Source organism: Bolinopsis microptera, chromosome 11, assembly GCF_026151205.1.
Source record: "Bolinopsis microptera isolate Bmic1 chromosome 11, MBARI_Bmic_1.0, whole genome shotgun sequence".
Classification (NCBI taxonomy): domain Eukaryota; kingdom Metazoa; phylum Ctenophora; class Tentaculata; order Lobata; family Bolinopsidae; genus Bolinopsis; species Bolinopsis microptera.
The window spans coordinates 14,552,825-14,570,399 of record NC_087082.1 but is presented as its reverse complement, the minus strand read 5'-3'; the positions used below and the strand labels follow the sequence as shown (position 1 = coordinate 14,570,399).

Sequence of the window (17,575 nt, the reverse complement as noted above, 5' to 3'; positions counted from 1 at the left end):
TTTTTTGAACAAAAAATGTAACATCCAAAATACTTTCTTAAGCTGGTGGATACCTAACACCCCCATCACCTGCGCGGCGGATGTGGAAAAACAAGTGACCTTAACCACCTTCTCACTTGCAAGCTAGATGGCAACATGATAATTACCCACAATCATATCAGAGACACAATGGCCAATTTGAGAATGAAGTATCAAGAAATTTTTAATTAGCACTGCATAGTTACCCACAATCATATCAGAGACACAATGGCCATAGGTCCTGCTAGTTATATATAAAATATATTTATGTTTGCTTTAATTGATACTAAATAAAATTGTTGTTTTCTTGAAATTGTTGTTTTCTTGATAGTTTAAGATATTTATAGCTTATTATAACCATCGATACAAAGGCCATAATTTTTCGCCAGCTCTCCAATATCCATCTTGAAGTTGCATTTTATATCATCGAACTACACAATATAAACTTAAGCATACTATATAGTGTAGACTTTCTGTCACAAGACTGCAACCCATATACAAAAAATCTAAAACAGAAGGTAAACGAGGGTGACTGTCTCAACCCCAAGACTATAACTGGTGACAAAGCTTGGCTTAATGTATCTGCTAGAGGAGTTTGACCTCCATTTGATAAGACCTTTCTTGACATTAGGGTTTCACACCCCAATTGCTTATCAAATAGGACAAAGTCAGAAGGCAAACTTCACCCCGAGCGTAAGCAATTTGTCAACAGATTAGCAGATCTCATAGCCAGAAAGAGGAAGGAGAGGTACTGTGATTTAGTAATGCATGTAAGAACGAGGATAAGATTTGCTATGCTAAGAACAACTCTTATCGCTCTTCGTGGGTACAACGGAAAGATGATTGACATCAAACTAGAGACCCCTCTATCAGAAGTCTCGTACAACCTCATCCCTGCCCCGATGATGGAGTAGATGATGTGTTTTGAAAGTTTGTGTGAATTGAACAATTGAATTTAAAAATAAAAAATTAAAAAAAATTGAACAATTGAATCACTTGATTTATTAATTGTATTGTATGTATATATTGTTTGAATGACCTTTTTTGTTGTTAAATTCAAATTCTTAATCTTGCCTCCTAAAGACTATCATTCAAACTCTCCAATAAACCAACAAATTAGATAATATCGTTAGAAAAGTTTGTGCCGTATCTTTTTGAAATACCACAGGGTATTTCAAAAAAGGTAACTATCAAACGGTTTGGAAATATCATTTATGATTCATAATTTAAAGCGGGTTTAGTGCAAGTGAGCTATACCAATGTATCTTTACGCTGATTTCGAATAAGACTTATTGTGTAGCATGAAAATAATTTCTTGACGAGTTATGAGCAAATAACCATTTTTGTCAAACGCGCGCACGTGACAGGCTTGTAAAACGATATTTGAGCTGTTTATGCTTAAAGATTAAATTTAGTTTTGGTTTTAAAAGTAATCGTGAAGACAATATGAAGATTTGAATATGGAATAGAAGTACAAAATTGTGCAACTTAACTTTAAATACTTACCATTATATAATAATATAAATCGAAATCAGCATTTACAAATGTACACAGAACGGTCAAAATCTAATTGTCACTGCTGTGGCATCGTTAATGAAATTGGACTCGACTATACGAATTCAATTTATTTTTATACTTGATTCACGATGTCAATCCTTCGCAGCTTGGGGAGGCACAGTGGTGCATCTCGCCGATCTACCGAAGAATTATTTGATGCGCGGCGCGACCCAGTAGTGCATCGCGCTACAATTTTTATACTAGCATAATATTTTTAAATTAAGGCACGCGTTATATATCCTAAAAACCCATTAAATTTGATAGTATAAAACATTTTTATAACTTGCTCAATTAATTTTTAGGCGCAGGTTTTATTTACTGGGCCGCGCTCAGCCTGTCATTCCGCCAAATCTTTATGTTAATGAACATAATAGCCTGGGGTCCTCAGGTAAAGGTTTTATCTCCGCCAAAAGTACATTCAATTTGATACTTATGAAATATGTTTATAACTTTTTTAATTATGCACTGAGTTGGCGTTCAACGACAAAAATTGAACGGGGAATCTGGAATCGTTTAAAATCACTTTCGAGGCACCTTTACAAAAGCTTCTCACGCTATTATGCTTTTTATGGAGAAATAAATCAGTAGCGTTGTTGAGCTTGTTATTCTTTTTCAAAAGTATTCCAAGTGATTACTGATTTGTATTGTCATACGTTGTATGACCCGCCGCGCACGAGTGCGCGGCTCCCCCTCACAGGGGGAGCTGAAACCAGGTTTTCGATCAAACATTGCCATTTGTAGTCAAACGTCGCCAACAGGTGCTCTCGTCCAATGAAATCGCTGCATTATGAAAGCCAAGCCACACATACGAATATATGTAATTCAATTATGCATAATGGCAGGCAAAGTGCAGCGATTTCATTGGACGAGAGCAACTGTTGGCGACGTTTAACTACAAATGGCAGCGTTTGATCGAAAACCTGGTTTCAGCCCCCCCCTGTGCCCTGTATCGTCAGGACACTATAGTGAAACGACCGTGGGGGTCACAACGTGATACAAAATTTGTATAAGTGCATATATTAACTTTACCTGACCAAAGCTTACCTGACGTACAGGCCAATGTTTATGTGTATTTGCATTGCATTTTTTTCAAGAGTGTTGCACTCGAAGTGAGAAAAGCAAGCAAAGGCTTTGTAGCGCGATGCGTTACTGTGCCGCGCCGCGCACTCAATGAGGCTTCTCTCGCTAGATCGGCGAGATGCGCTACTGTGCCGCGCCGAGCTGCGATGAATTGACATCGTCAATTAAGCAAAGGCTACAAGCTAAGATTAGGAAGCTAAGTAATCTCGCGCAACTTGTGAAACAAATGCGTCACGTAGTATTTGTATACGTGTAAGCACATGCGTAGGCAAGTTTAACAGTTTATGGTTTAGGCAAAACATTGTATTTAATTTCCACTGCGCGATGTTGGTATGATCTTATGATGTATGAATACACGAAACACTAGTGTATTCGATTCACATAAACTAAATTTTATATTTACAAAGAATCTTAAAATAAAATACGCTCCAATATTCTAAAAAGCATCTCTATCGTCCACTATTTACACTAGCAGTCAGAACTGTGAGAGTGACATGGCTACGGCAAGACTAAGAGAGCTCCGAAATTTATTTACTAATGCGTAAATCTTCCTCTGAACCCTTGGAACCCTTTTACTTGGTAAGAGGTGAATCTGCTTTTTACTTAATATGATAACTATGTACTTTATTTTTGAGACTTATCCACGACAAGTACTAATGCGTAAGTCTTCCTCTGAACCCTTGGAACCCTTTTACTTGGTAAGAGGTGAATCTGCTTTTTACTTAATATGATAATTATGTACTTTATTTTTGAGACTTATCCACGACAAGTGACGGTCAATAAAACTACAAATAAAAACCTCTTCGCCACTCCCCTTACCACTTGTATCACGTCGTGACCCCCACGGTCGTTCCACTATAGAGTTTCTACGATACAGGGGGAGCCGCGCACTCGTGCGCGGCGGGTCATACAACGTATGACAACTTACCACGTGTATTACTATTAAAGAACTGACTTGTTAGTGAAAACATATCTCACAGAGACTTGAACATTGTCCTTTCACAATCGTATTGTTCATTAATCGCTGTACCTTGTACAGTATCAGTTTAATCAGTGTACCGCGCACAGTGCGTGATACGTGCACAGTGTACATTTTGCAGTGTTCAGAGTTATATGTGCACTATACACTATACAATAAACTATTTAACTCTGCCTAATATAAAAACTCTATAAAACTATCTTTGTACACCGGGACTGTGGTCTCACCGTCTTCAAATTAAAATTAAATTATCCGAACTAAAATAAAAGTTCACAGAAAGTCTTTCTGTCACAGTTGAATGTCACGTGACTTTCTGTCACAGTGGATGTCACGTTTTCACTTCCACGTTTATCTGCGATAGATCCAAAGAACCGTTTACTGGTTTGACCTCCGGCTGAAAATATAACAAATGTTAAGAAATATTCAAATTAAACTGAATATCAGATTACTATAATAAGTGGTAATTTTGGTTTTCTCATAATTATTGTTCAATTTGCATATTACTACATTAGTCTGGTTACCAACACATGCGGTCAATCCAATGTATCCAATTAATTGTAAGTCTCATATCACAAGGCAATTATCAGAGTCGGTCATTCTTGAAGCCTTAAATTAAACCTACAACTACCTCACCAACTCGATATATCTTGTCTCGCACATTTCTTAACATCCACTGATCCGGAACCAATCCCGCGAGATATTAAAACCAGCTTTACACTTTGCAGTGCAAACATCAAACTGTCGCTTAACTCTCGAGATACTCAGACCATACTTATCAACTCATTCCATTAAGGAAACAGTTTGATTAATGACATGCTAATTGGTCTCCTAATGACTGCAAACCATTCTGATTATGTACACTACACTCTTTATAATCAAACTAAGGTCTGGCTTATAATTGGGGTGCAGTCCCTTATTAACTTTGAGGACCATGCAGACTTATTCTAACAAGCAATCACCTGATACGCTGTGCGGAAACCTGAAACATTAAGTGTTCTAATTGAGGACTAAATCAGGCAGTAATGACAATTCCACACTGCTTAGCTTGCTAATGTTTCTCTACACGATCTAATCCAGGAGTGGGAAATGACCAACCCAAAACAGGAGTCTAACTTAAGCGTTAAAAGTCAGTATTTAATAGTAAAAACCAGTACCAGCGCCAATAAAGAGGAGAGTGATTTGGATATACATAACCCAGGACCGGGATGGAGAATGCACTTAAATACACTGGTAGCTCCATAATGTTTCCTCACTCTATTTATAACTCACTTGTGATTAGGGAGTGGTCACTAATCTAATTGTTAACTAATGTGAAAGTGAGTTGTAATACGAGACTAATTATTTCACAGTTCACTCACAAACGGCAGCAGAATAGCAAAATAAGGGTTAGATTTAAAAAGATCCAAAAATTGGAATGATGACAAATCAGCTTGTACAGCTTATAATGATGGAAATTAAATCTTTAGATCTCAATAATGGTGAGGGGGGGGGGGGGGGGGGGGCGTACACAAGACAATATCAGCAGATCGGGGGAGGTTAAAGTAAATATTCCACAATGTTTGTGTTTTAAACAATTAAAAAAAAGAGAGGCTGGGCCTGGTTGGCCCACGAGAGGATAGCATGTGGATGCTTTGCCTACCTCTGGGGTATGGCAGTCCTATGGGAGGATGCCGGTGGAATCAAGATGTGTAATCAAGGATGATGGTAAGTGTTGTGGGTGTGTGGTGGCTGGGTGTGGAAGAGAGAGGTGAACTAAGACGACGTGTGAGTAGTCGCTATGTTACACCAGTCTGGTCCAGCTCCTCTGGCACTATTAAGCGTTTAGTGTGGTTTGCAAAGTAGAAAGTCAATGTGTGTTCATCAGTAGAAAGAATTTTAGTCGAACCTCCCCTTGTTACTATTAAAATAGTTGTTAGCTACATAAATATTTTAGCGATATTATTAAGAGAGCACAAGAGAGCAGCTGATAATAGTACATACCCGTCTCACTCTACCAAGATTTAGTAGGGCCTAACAGAGGTAAAAATTGATAATATCAACAAATACATGCAATTATACATCATATTTCCCACAGTTATAGTTCATTTTGTAAGTAAAATTAATAAATAATTAAACCGGTTAGCTCTAAGAAAGTATAGCTGTTGGTTAACATGCTAATAACATTTCCATGCAGTCTGTGGCGAGTAGTGTTTGGGCCCGAATTCCTAACGAGTTTCTCAATTCGTCAAACGAATGCCAACATAAAGGTACTAAGTATTACCGGGCTCTTTATTGGAAGTCCTTTTGCTGCCGCGGCCGCGCTCTTTGAAACATATTCAAATTATTTCAAATATTTTAGCAGTGCTGTAAAACTCTACGCCCATTAAAAACTGAGATTAGAAATGGGAACTACCCTAGTGCTTTATACCCATAAAAGTGCTATGTCACATTTAACTAACTAAAGTTTTACTAACCATGAAAGTAAAACAAACTTAAGTTTAAGTAACCATGTAAGTTAAACAAACTTAAGTTTTATTAACCATGTAGATTACAATAATATAACTAAATTCTAACTAACCATGGCTATCTTGGTTTTCCTCCACTTCTCGGCAGACTCCTGGTTGCTCTTCTTTATACTGCTGTTTCTGGTTAGAGACTTAGACTCTGCGGGACCTACGCTCTTCGACTTCCGCAACTTCAGTCCCCCTCTGCAACACAAAATTAGTTAGATTAGTTAGTTATTTAGTTAATTTTTAGTTAGTTGATTGGTTCATTAATTGTGTAGTTTTGTTAAATCAGTAGACATGTTGTATTTAATAACAATATTTGACCTGTTATTATTTCATATTGGGGAGAATTAAGATTTTGAACTGCTTCGATTATCAGAATATCGACGGGCTTTAATTTCTTGATAGAGTAAAAGTGAAAAATCGGAAGAAAGTTAACCACCCTTTAACCCGTTAAGTTGTGAATTAAAACTAAAACGTGTCCGCTTTGCAGCGTAATTGGAAAAGATTTAAACTTGGAAACAAATCGGTAGATTCATTAGGTTGATTTATTAAAGCACAGTAATATAGTAGTTCGTTGAATCTAATTTGAAATGAATCTTATATTAAATAAAATAAAATCAAATTAATTGTTGAACGAATCTGAGGACCTGGTTGGATCTAATCTGAAATGAATCTGAAGATCTAGTAAGAAAATCAATTAATATGAGGATCTACTTTAGAAATTGAAATGAATCTAATAAGAAATTGAAATGAATCTATAAAGATCTAGATAGAGATTGAATTAATTTGGGGATAGAAAATAGAGATTGACTTAATATGAAGATCTAGATAGAGTTTAAACTAATCTAGTTAGAAATTGAATGAATCTTGTGATGAGGAAATTGTAATTAATTAAATTAGTTTGGGGATAGAAAATAGAGATTGAATTAATCTGAGGATGTAGATAGAGATGTAACTAATCTCAGGATTAGTTAGAAGTTTAAACTAATCTTATGATTAGTTAACTAATGTAATTAATCTGATGATCTAGTTTGATGCTATATAAAGAGATGGTAGGAGCTGTTTTTTACTTAGCAGGTCTCGAATAACAGGATGTTAGTTAACATTTCAACTTCAGTTTACTTGGAACTGGAACTTGGGCTGAAAATTAGTGAAATATTTACTTTTTATTCTATAAAAACTTAAATAATACTGTAGTGCCTTAATGAGTAGCATTAGTTCTGGAAAAATGATTAGTTACATAAGTAATATCCCTATAGGGTCGATATATGGAAATTATACAATTTCTCCTTTTCAGTGATATTCCCTCTCCAATAACTTGAATTATCTTGGTGAGTACTTCTTCAGAATTTACCGCACATTTGAGTCGGAATGTTTGCAACATAATCACATCGTAAAGATTACTGCTTCAGTAATAATCATCTCACTTACAGCTACATTTTCTTAAATATTGTCAAAGAAGCTGGAGGAGGGGGAGAAAACTAACTTGATCTTAGAAAGTAAGGTATTAATAATTAACCCTATCTTAGAAAGTAAGGTATTAATAAATAACCTAATCTTAGAAAGTAAGGTATTAATAAATAACCTAATCTTAGAAAGTAAGGTATCAATAACTGGCCTAATTTAAAAAAGTAAGGTATCAATAACTAACCTAATCTTAGAAAGTAAGGTATCAATAACTATTAACTAACATAATCTTAGAAAGTAAGCTATCAATATTCAATAATTAACCTAATCTTATAAAGTAAGGTATTAATAAATAACTTTATCTTTGAAAATAAGTTATCAATAACTAACCTAATCCCAGAAAGTAAGGTATCAATAACTAACCTAATCTCATTAAGTAAGGTGTCGATAACACACTCCTCCTCAGGAGGAGGCATTCCCTTCTTCTTCGCTCGGGGCAATGTTTCTCTCTTCGCCATGTCCTCTTTTCTCTTAGCAAGTCTTGCTTCCTGCAGGCGTCTCTTCTCATTCTCCTGAAAAATATCACGTGTTGTAGATAATTCTATAATTCATATTACAATAAAACCCCGATTGACCGCAACCCGATTTACCGCGCCCCGATTTACCGCAATTTATATAATTCATATCATTTTATAAACGTGGAACGAACTTTTCAACTTTGGAACGACAAGCTTTAGTCATTTTGATATTTGAAACTGTCCCCGAAAATATTTTGACTTCTGAATGATGGTGCGCTGAGTATCACATGACACCTAACTATGAATTAATCTACTCATGCTGGGGTTAGTGTAACTGTTTTGTGAGATTTAGTTACAATAGTTTATCAGTGAGATAATGCCTGGTGATTCAGGACCTGGTCAGTAGATATCAGTGTGTTGATCTCAGCCACTTTTCGCTACTCAAATGTTACGTTTGTTGTCTCTGGTAACTCTCTGCTGCTGGTTCGTACCCGTTATTTCTAGTGAGGCTTGTGAAGATCTGCTAATTGAAGGATGGGCCCCAGGGCAGGATCTCACAATACCACAGGGCTACTCTCTTAGAGATATCCTGACGGTCAGGGGACAGGTACAGAAAAAGAAGTCCTATTATTTCCTCTCGTTTAAAGGACAATCACGCCGGGCCTTCATGAAAACTGCATTGTACAGCAACGGAGTCTTTGGGGTGCTCACTCCGAGTAACAGCAAAGTCTTACAAACAAGAGTTATAGATAAGGACAGTAACAAGCTGGTACTGCAGATGAAGTGCAGCGAGACTGAGACTACTTGCTATGTCACAAGTCAAGCTAATCCTACAATAGTGTCCTTTAACTATCAGCAGAGCATGTCAAACATTCTATCCTCGAACAAGATCTTCGTCAGCGAGAATATCGCCACATTCGTAACCCTACAATCTATCACATTCTGTAGATCTTCAGAGCCAAGAGTTGAAGTTGAGATGAGACCCTCAGGGCCCGTGACAGAGGGAGGAATCTACACGCTGATCTGCAGAGTAACAGGACTTCCGGTACTGTCAGCTACATGGAGCAAAGGAAGAGAGGAACTGGGGAACGCAGAGACAGAACTAGGGGGGTCTGAAGAGGAACATACTCTTACACTGACCTACACAATCCGTGGGCTGAGCTCTGAAGACACAGGTATCTACAAGTGTAAAGGACAGAGCTTGTTAGTTAGTGATGAGGGAGTGAGCCGTGAGGTGAATGTAGTGTTATCTGAACAGCAGGATATAGGTGATATTCAGGACAATAATTCTGGTGATGAGAGTACTGGAACAGATGACTCTGAAGGTGATGACTCTGAAGGTGATGACTCTGAAGGTGATGACTCTGAAGGTAATGAATCTGAAGGTGGTGACTCTAAAGGTGATGACACTGAAGGTGATGACTCTGAAGGTAATGACTCTGAAGGTGATGACTCTGAAGGTGATGACTCTGAAGGTGATGACTCTGAAGGTGATGACTCTGAAGGTGATGACTCTGAAGGTAATGACTCTGAAGGTGATGACTCTGAAGGTAATGAATCTGAAGGTGGTGACTCTAAAGGTAATGACTCTGAAGGTGATGACTCTGAAGGTGATGACTCTGAAGGTGATGACTCTGAAGGTGATGACTCTGAAGGTGATGACTCTGAAGGTGGTGACTCTGAAGGTGGTGACGCTGAAGGCGTGGATTTTGATGAGGATCCAACACAGCCAGTTGGTGAAGTTTGCAAATTTCTCGGACAGAATATAACAAGGCAAGAGGTCTTACAGTTTCCTGACAACTTTAACATATCTGATGTTCTCACAGTCAAAGGCGACTATGGAACAGCAGAGAGAGGTTATTTTATGTATCTATATGACAACGAAGATTCAGCAGAAACGTGGAATTTTTACTTTAAGAATACTGGAACTTTGAACACTTGGGGTACCTACACCAGTCAGTCGATACCTCTATTCGATGAAGGGACGAAAACCATAATGAAAATCCAGGTATTTCACAACATATCATCCGGTACTCTGAATATAATTACCCCTAAATTCAAGGAAGTGATCAGCAAATCAGCATATAATACTCAAATGCTACGTTTCAATACTGCAAGAATGGAGGTGTCAAGAGGTCGGGTGTCTTATGAGTATATCTCAATCTGCAGACCGAAAGAACCTCAAATAAAGCTAACTACACCACCTCAACCTTTTATACTAGGTTCCACAGTCACTCTCCAATGTACAATAACAGGGCCTCCCTTCTTATCTGGATACTGGTCAAAAGACAATACAGATTCAGAGTCAAGCAATAGTGTGCTGGACGAGACAGAGGCAGAGCATAAACTGAAAATAACGCTGGTCCTTTCACGCTTCCGCTTAACGACCCTGGGACTATACCGATGCCATGCAACAAGTTCTATACTAGCTTCAAACCAAACTGTAGAACAAAGTGTTGAGGTATCCTATTCAGTACCACTGAGGATCACAAAGCCTGCAACCAGGACTTACAACCTTCTCCCAACCTCTTTCATCTGGAGAGTAGATGGATACCCTAATAGTGGGGTCAGGTTGGAGTGTACCACAGGGACAATTACTAAGTCCTGGGGTAGATATACGATAAAAGAAACACCCCCTCGTCTGTTTCAAGTTACTATCGGAGAAGGATGGGACGATGAACAGTTTAACTGCACTTTAACGAACGAAGGAGAGAATCTGGACATATTATACTCGTTCTCAAAGTGTAAAGATGGAAGTTACATTAAGGATGAGGAGTGTTTACCTTGCTTAGAGGGACAGACCAGTAGCAAAGCTAACAACTTTACTTGTGAAGAGGAAATAGAGGAGGAAGAGGAGGAGGAAGAAGAAGAGGAAGAAGAAGAGGAAGAAGAGAAGGAAGAAGAGAAGGAAGAAGAGAAGGAAGAAGAGAAGGAAGAAGAGAAGGAAGAAGAGAAGGAAGAAGAGGAAGAAGAAGAGGAAGAAGAAGAGGAAGAAGAAGAGGAAGGAGCTGGTGGTGAATTAGAAGATAGTAAGGACCCTCCAAAAGTAGGTCTTTCTCTGATAATAATAATATGTGGATGTGGTATAGCAGCGTTCCTGATGGCTACTGCAGTTGTAACAGGAATATTCATCAAGAAGAGAAGGAAGAAAAGAAGGAGCAGGAGGATGACAGCTGAGTCCAACACCAAGAGAATAAGGAGTCTGACAGTATCAGCTCCAGTTCTACATTACCACATATCAGGGGAGGTGTCTGAGGTAACCTGCAAGTTGAGAACAGACACCATGACAGGAGCCACTAAACCACCACCCCCTCAAATACAGAAACCCAGCAGACCGTACCCTCGCACCGAGCAACTCAGTAAACCATCTGATGAGGAACCCGTCTATGCCACTGTTAACAAACCTAGACAAGCTCCTGCTAGCGAGAACGTGGAGGATTTGTACTCTAACAAAACTAAGGAGCCCCTTTATTCTGACGCGGAACCTCTATACTCTGAACCAGAACCTCTATACTCTGAACCATTGCCCCTGTGTGTGGAACCAGATCACATAGAAGATGAAGCTGAGAGTGCGTACGCGGACCTGGAGTTTGTTAAAAAAGGAAGAGCTGCTGAAAAACTCCAGATTCATGGTTCACTCATGAAGAAGGTTGAGAATAGTGAAGCGACATACGCTACCATCACAGAGTTCAAAAAGATAGAGGGAGAGGAGGAGGAGGACGGAGAGGAGTTTTGGTAACAGTGACATTGGAGGGACTTGAGTTTAGATCATAGTGACAGTTGGGAGATTTCTTATGATTGTGCCATTAGAACATGATCGGTGTGATTTGGACGGTTTATGTTGAATCCAATTATAATTTGGATCGGTCTTTGTTTTTTTAATCGAATATTATCTTTTAAAAGTTGATATTTCAATTTTTGTTTAAATGTATTTTAATTTTTTAATCGTTTTGAGTGTCTATAAATCTAATAAAGGGAACCTGATGTTAAATATTTCACCAACACATTTTCCTGATATTTTGCTATGAATTTTAAGAAAATATTAATTGATCGTATCATTTCTGCAGAACATCAGACTTGAAGCCCAAGAGTGTGAAAATAACGGCACTGCTACTAACAACTACAGTTGTAAAATAAAAGTAACTCACCCCTATAGCAGCCTTGAACTTGTCACAGAAAATACCAAACACTCTTAAACACTCTTGTAGGGAGTAATTCTTCTTGTCCAGAACAAAGAACTTAATGTACTTGGCCTCCAAACCGTTTATTTCATCTATACCTTTCTTGGCTGTATCACAAAATTCAGTCGCTTCCTGAGTTCAAGGAATTTTAATTTCATTTCAATATAAACATTGTTTTAAACAACAGATAGTTCTGGAGATGCATACTTAATAATTGCTGATTTAAAACGGGTGTATTTTCTGGAGTTGACTCAATGAGAAACTGGTTAAATCATCAATACAAACACCCACATTACCAAAATTAAAATAGAGAAGAAAATTGAAAATGCTCAAAAATAACTTCGCAAACCTTTATGATATCCGAGAATTTGTCTATAGAAGCTTGGTCCAGTTTCTTCATTCTTCCTTTGATATCTTCCAGCACTTTTTTCAGTTCTCGGTGTTCCTTCTCATTTTCAGCGTTGTCAATTCTGAAAAATAAACAGTTCTTTATATTATCTATTTTCCTTGGAAGCATCATAAATCAGCACAATTGAAGCAGCAGAGGATGCGAAACAGTTCTTATCATCTATTTTCCTTGGAAGCATCATAAATCAGCACAATTGAAGCAGCAGAGGATGAAGCGTCCAATAAGTCACTCACTTTGCGATCTGGGTGATGTTCTCAAACTTCTTGTAGAAATGAAGCAGCTCAGGTTTGTTCTTCTCTATAGACTCCACCAACACGTGCATCATTGTCATGCGCGGCTTGTTGCTCTTTATTTCGTGCACCTTAGTCAGGAGCGACAGCTTGAAACCTGCTGCATTTCCCGCGTATCCCCCGGTGTTGATGAAGTTACCAACCACCAGCATGATGTGCAGCAGTTCTTTTACTTCAGCAGACTCAAGAATGGCTGAAATATTTCAACTATTTACGTAGGATCGACAAAACTAAAATATATAAATCATTGAAAACCGCATAAGTGAAAAAGGAGTAAGTAACTAAGTTATGTTGATTAGGGGGATATTATGCATGCAAGATTTGTTTATCAATTACGTTGTAAGTTATTTGAGCCTTTCATTAAGAATTGAAACAAGTCCTTCATATTATGGAGCCAGGGTGTGGACTGGCTACATCTGGTTAGATCATTTCATCTCATAATTACACAATACTGAAATACAACAAATTTACAATAAGTTATGTTAATTACCATTTCCAGCTTTGAGACAGTCATCAATTCTCTTTCCCAGAACATCAGTGAGCGGTTTGAACTCGTAGCTGAATTTCATGCAATCGAGTCTCAGGGCGTACCTTAATAATTTTATCTATCAGAGAGAAGTCGCTCAAAAGTTTTATTTATTTCTTGGCAATCTAGGGGCGCGGAGACTGTCCCTCGTTCAGCCTCAGGGTCCTCAGCATTGGAATTTGTAAATTTGAACTTGTAAATAAACCTGGAAACCAGCAAATATCTGGTTTTAAGATTGAGGACTTAACAACTACCACGAGCTTTACTTCAAGATGAGAACTTACTCTGGGACCTTGAGTAGAGTAACGTAGAATCGCTCAGCCTCCGCCAGTAAAGCGGGATCCCCACTGTAACCGTTCATAGCCTTAATGTCTTCTTTGTCAGGGAGGATCTTTAGTAGACCAGCCACCTGGTCATTGTTCAGCTTGTTTGTATCACATCCCGTTATCGCCACTCCGATGTCGGGGAACGGCCTGAAGCAGCAAGAAATTAAAAGTTAGTCAGTCTTGATATATCATCTTAGAAACTATTCAAACTTTTCAATGGATAGATTCTACTTTCTCAAATTGTCTCATCGAAGTATCGGCACAGCGGTAGTCGGTACTATTTACTTACATCCGCAAGTTTTTGGTGATGAGGTTTATGCCGAGAGAATTTTTAGGATCAATGAGGGATATGAGAACAGGTCCCTTCTTCTTGGGTTCCTCTTTTTTCTCAGTTCCTTTCGCTTTCTTTTCTGGCTGAGCAAACATTTCCTCCAATTGATCAAAGTCTATAAGATTGATATCTAAAGGAGTATTAGCATACGTCTCCCATAGGTTTCCTGATGACTTCTTTAGTTCCCCTACTTTAATTTTCTCCCAAGCAACAAGTCTCATTTTCTTAGCAGGTTTACGGGCGACGACAGGAGGGGGGCCACCATTAGCTTTGGGAGCGCCAGGAGCACCAGGAGCTCTTGGTGCACCAGGGGGTCTAGGAGCACCAGGGGGTCTAGGAGCACCAGGGGGAGCAGGAGGTGCACCTGGAGCTCTCGGCGCTCTAGGTGCACCAGGCGCTGGAGGTGCACCTGGGGCTCTTGGTGCTGGTGGAGCACCTGGGGCTCTTGGTGCTGGTGGAGCACCTGGGGCTCTTGGTGCTGGAGGTGCTGGTGGAGCACCTGGGGCTCTTGGTGCTGGAGGAGCTGGTGGAGCACCTGGGGCTCTTGGTGCTGGAGGAGCTGGTGGGGCACCTGGGGCTCTTGGTGCTGGAGGAGCTCTTGGTGCAGGAGGGGCAGGCGGTGCACCTGGGGCTCTTGGTGCTGGAGGAGCTCTTGGTGCAGGAGGGGCGGGCGGTGCACCTGGGGCTCTTGGTGCTGGAGGAGCTTTTGGTGCAGGAGGGGCGGGCGGTGCACCAGGAACTGGTGGAGCAGGAGGCGCTCTGGGAGCAGGAGGGGCGGGCGGTGCACCAGGAACTCGTGGTGCTGGAGGTGCTCTAGGTGCTGGAGGCGCTCTAGGTGCCGGAGGGGCAGGCGGCGCACCAGGCACTGGAGGGGCCGGCGGCGCTTTAGGCGCAGGTGGTGCGTTTGGTGTCCTTTGTAAGCTGTCTGGTATTACATAACTTTGACCGTTTATTGAGTTCTTACATTTATGACATATTTCTGAAGTGGGTTTAATCTCAGGAGGTTCTGGCAAAACCTCAGTCTGCACTGAAACGTCTGAATAAAGTTTTGGTTCAGTACCGACTGACCGATTACTGGTTTCTATCTGAATATTCATGTTAGAGTCTAGTTGCTCTGCATTTAAAATAGCCCGATTAGTGAGTTGCTCTAGACACTGCCAGGTTGCAGTGAAGTGTTTACTGTCTGGTTCTATAACCATCAGGTTCTGTAGAGTTGTGATGAGATTCTCGCATTCCGGCAGATTGCACATCTGAAAATATAAATCGTTTAAACCTTTAACATTATTGAAGATCAGTTCAGTTGAAGGTTCACAGAATATAATTCAGGGTTCATCACACAATTTTAAGAGTTCATATCTGGCTGAACCCTGGCCGGTTCAGCCAAATATTAAAATTTTCCTGCGTCAAGATAGTGGAGAAATTGCCAATATTTCCGTTTCCTGATTGTACCCTACACTCACAAAAGTTTTCTGCGGTGGATGATTTACACACAAAAAGTGGAAATGAAAACTTAAAGTTAAAATCAAGATGAACCTTAGAGAATATCTGAGAGAAGAGAAACTCAGGACTGTCCATGTCCACGTCTGAAGCACAGTCCTCGTCCTCCTGGCCATCCTGAGCGATGTGGTCAAGATACGTATCTAGCTGGATCAGCAGGTCATCATCTGTTTCCTTGCATCTCAACTGCTCCACCAGCTCTGGCAACTGAATCGCTGAGGACAGATGTTTGTTAGTTTAACAGGGATCGGGGAGCTAGTGTTTTTATGGTAAATTAGGGTAAATTAGGGTAAATTAGGGTAAATTGGGGTAAATTAGGGTAGATTTGGATATTATTGTTAAAACTAGACGATACAGATGTTTAAAAAGTAGATAATCGGTAAAGGATTCTAACCCTATCAAGTAAGAAGGTGGATAGAGATTAAAGAAAATTATAGAGATAAAAGAAAATGATGTTTACTGAGATTAAAGGAAATTATAGATGTTGAGAACTGACATTGGAAGTAGAAGTTGTAGAGGTAAGTAGATATCATCCCTCGCTTATAACCCATCGGGAGAGTTGTTCAATAAATACAAACTACACATGTATAATATTATATTGCACGGAAAATGTGATAAGCTCACACTTCTGATATGGAGCTTGTACTTGTCGTGCAGCCAAAAAGTGGGATCAATTTTATACGGAACATATCCGTCTCCGTCAGAGTTTAATCTGAATCAGCGGTAACAAATTTTAGAAAACACGCGAAGTTTAATTGAGCATATCAAAATATCAGCAGTATTATTAGGCCTTGTTAATGATACTATTACTATAGGTTCTAGAAACTATTACTAGGTGGTTCTAGAAACATTTAATTGATACGAGATAATAATCATGTTAATAATATTCAGCTGATAAATTAGTATACTATAATTCTACCATACTCAGGATCATCAACACCATAAATTGGTGGTTAAACGAAAATTCCGCCATATTTTCCGCTCCATAATTTACCCAGCCGTTTATCTAAACTATAATTTAAACTTGACGAAATTTCCCCGGCAACGGGGACATAGAAGAAAAAACACCGAAAATCGACCTCAAAATGACCCTCTGGTGAAATCAAACCCAGCTCGCAAATGGAGTTGAAACCTCGCCATTTTTAGCAGGGTTGTAGAAAAAGGATAGGAATAGGCTATAGCATTCTTAGAATTTTGATTTAGGATTTAGATTTTTTATAATTAACGTCGGAAGTGAGGTTAAATAATCGTTAGAATAATGGCGTTATTTTAGCAAAGGTTTACTGCGCTGTTGCGTAGCAACGATAAAAATGCACGTGCGCGAGCAAGAACATCTTAACTACGCGCGTTGTTATGCTGTATGCTACGTCATAACTTCAAAACTATATAGCTCACATTTACGCTCACGCTATGACTTATATTCATAACTTTGGTTGTGATTGGTATTTTTTGATGCGGTAAAAAGTATCGTTTTGGGAATCCGAATACTAACAACGCTGTCGCCATTGGTAAATAAATTCCATTATGTCTACTGTATAACAGAGCTGTATGATGAAGAGAAATTAAAACATAACTGATTTTTAAAATTTCCTCGAACAAAGCTTTCGACTAGCGGGTTTCTAGTTAATAATATTGCCGAGTAAAGCACTACTACTGCACTGGTGAGTAGTAGTACTCTAGTAGCAGGGAGTAGTTGAGTGTGCACTTCAATGTACACGATTTCTGACGACACAGGCTCCTTCGTTAGGTCACTCTGACCTAAAATCGTTTAGGTACGCAATTTGTATCGCTAGAGACAACCCTACAGGGCACCTTTTTTCAATTACCCTCAGTCGCGTATATGGGATTCTTGTATTTTGGCTGCTGAAGGTCATAGAGACTTCATTTTTAGCTTAAAACAACCGGAAAAGCCACATTTATATACAAGTTATGAACATAAGGTCTCCAGTAATTTAGAAAATGGGCCC

The 17,575-nt window shown here is 39.2% G+C and overlaps 4 protein-coding genes across 11 annotated transcripts in view; 1 reads left to right on the top strand and 3 right to left on the bottom strand.

Annotated features, from left to right (window-relative positions):
• The window catches only part of LOC134823488 (double-strand-break repair protein rad21 homolog A-like), a 901,854-nt gene that overhangs the window by 276,542 nt on the left and 607,737 nt on the right, over positions 1 to 17,575 (bottom strand). The window lies entirely within an intron of this gene.
• The window catches only part of LOC134823490 (F-box/WD repeat-containing protein 11-like), a 91,726-nt gene that overhangs the window by 15,958 nt on the left and 58,193 nt on the right, over positions 1 to 17,575 (bottom strand). The window lies entirely within an intron of this gene.
• Positions 3,313 to 17,575, bottom strand: part of LOC134823483 (inverted formin-2-like) — an 86,076-nt gene continuing 71,813 nt past the window's right edge. For 7 of the 8 annotated variants that reach the window (XM_063834967.1, XM_063834963.1, XM_063834964.1 and 4 more), the window contains 11 exons: positions 15,645 to 15,823; positions 14,070 to 15,361; positions 13,739 to 13,927; positions 13,419 to 13,519; positions 12,872 to 13,121; positions 12,579 to 12,699; positions 12,197 to 12,361; positions 7,954 to 8,102; positions 6,192 to 6,321; positions 5,895 to 5,936; positions 3,313 to 4,028 (listed from right to left, as the gene is read on the bottom strand). In XM_063834967.1, coding sequence (XP_063691037.1) covers positions 3,963 to 4,028; positions 5,895 to 5,936; positions 6,192 to 6,321; positions 7,954 to 8,102; positions 12,197 to 12,361; positions 12,579 to 12,699; positions 12,872 to 13,121; positions 13,419 to 13,519; positions 13,739 to 13,927; positions 14,070 to 15,361; positions 15,645 to 15,823 — 2,684 coding nt within the window. In that variant the 3' untranslated portion in view covers positions 3,313 to 3,962. The remainder of the gene's footprint in view (positions 4,029 to 5,894; positions 5,937 to 6,191; positions 6,322 to 7,953; positions 8,103 to 12,196; positions 12,362 to 12,578; positions 12,700 to 12,871; positions 13,122 to 13,418; positions 13,520 to 13,738; positions 13,928 to 14,069; positions 15,362 to 15,644; positions 15,824 to 17,575) is intronic. The other variant, XM_063834961.1, reaches the window with a different exon arrangement.
• Positions 8,115 to 12,094, top strand: LOC134823484 (uncharacterized). The gene has a single exon (XM_063834968.1). The coding sequence runs from the start codon at positions 8,494 to 8,496 to the stop codon at positions 11,785 to 11,787; it is 3,294 nt and encodes a 1,097-aa protein (XP_063691038.1). The 5' UTR covers positions 8,115 to 8,493; the 3' UTR covers positions 11,788 to 12,094.

Excerpts from the sequence above, each read along its gene's own strand:
- LOC134823484 (XM_063834968.1), top strand. The coding sequence starts at position 8,494 with ATGTTACGTTTGTTGTCTCTGGTAACTCTCTGCTGCTGGTTCGTACCC.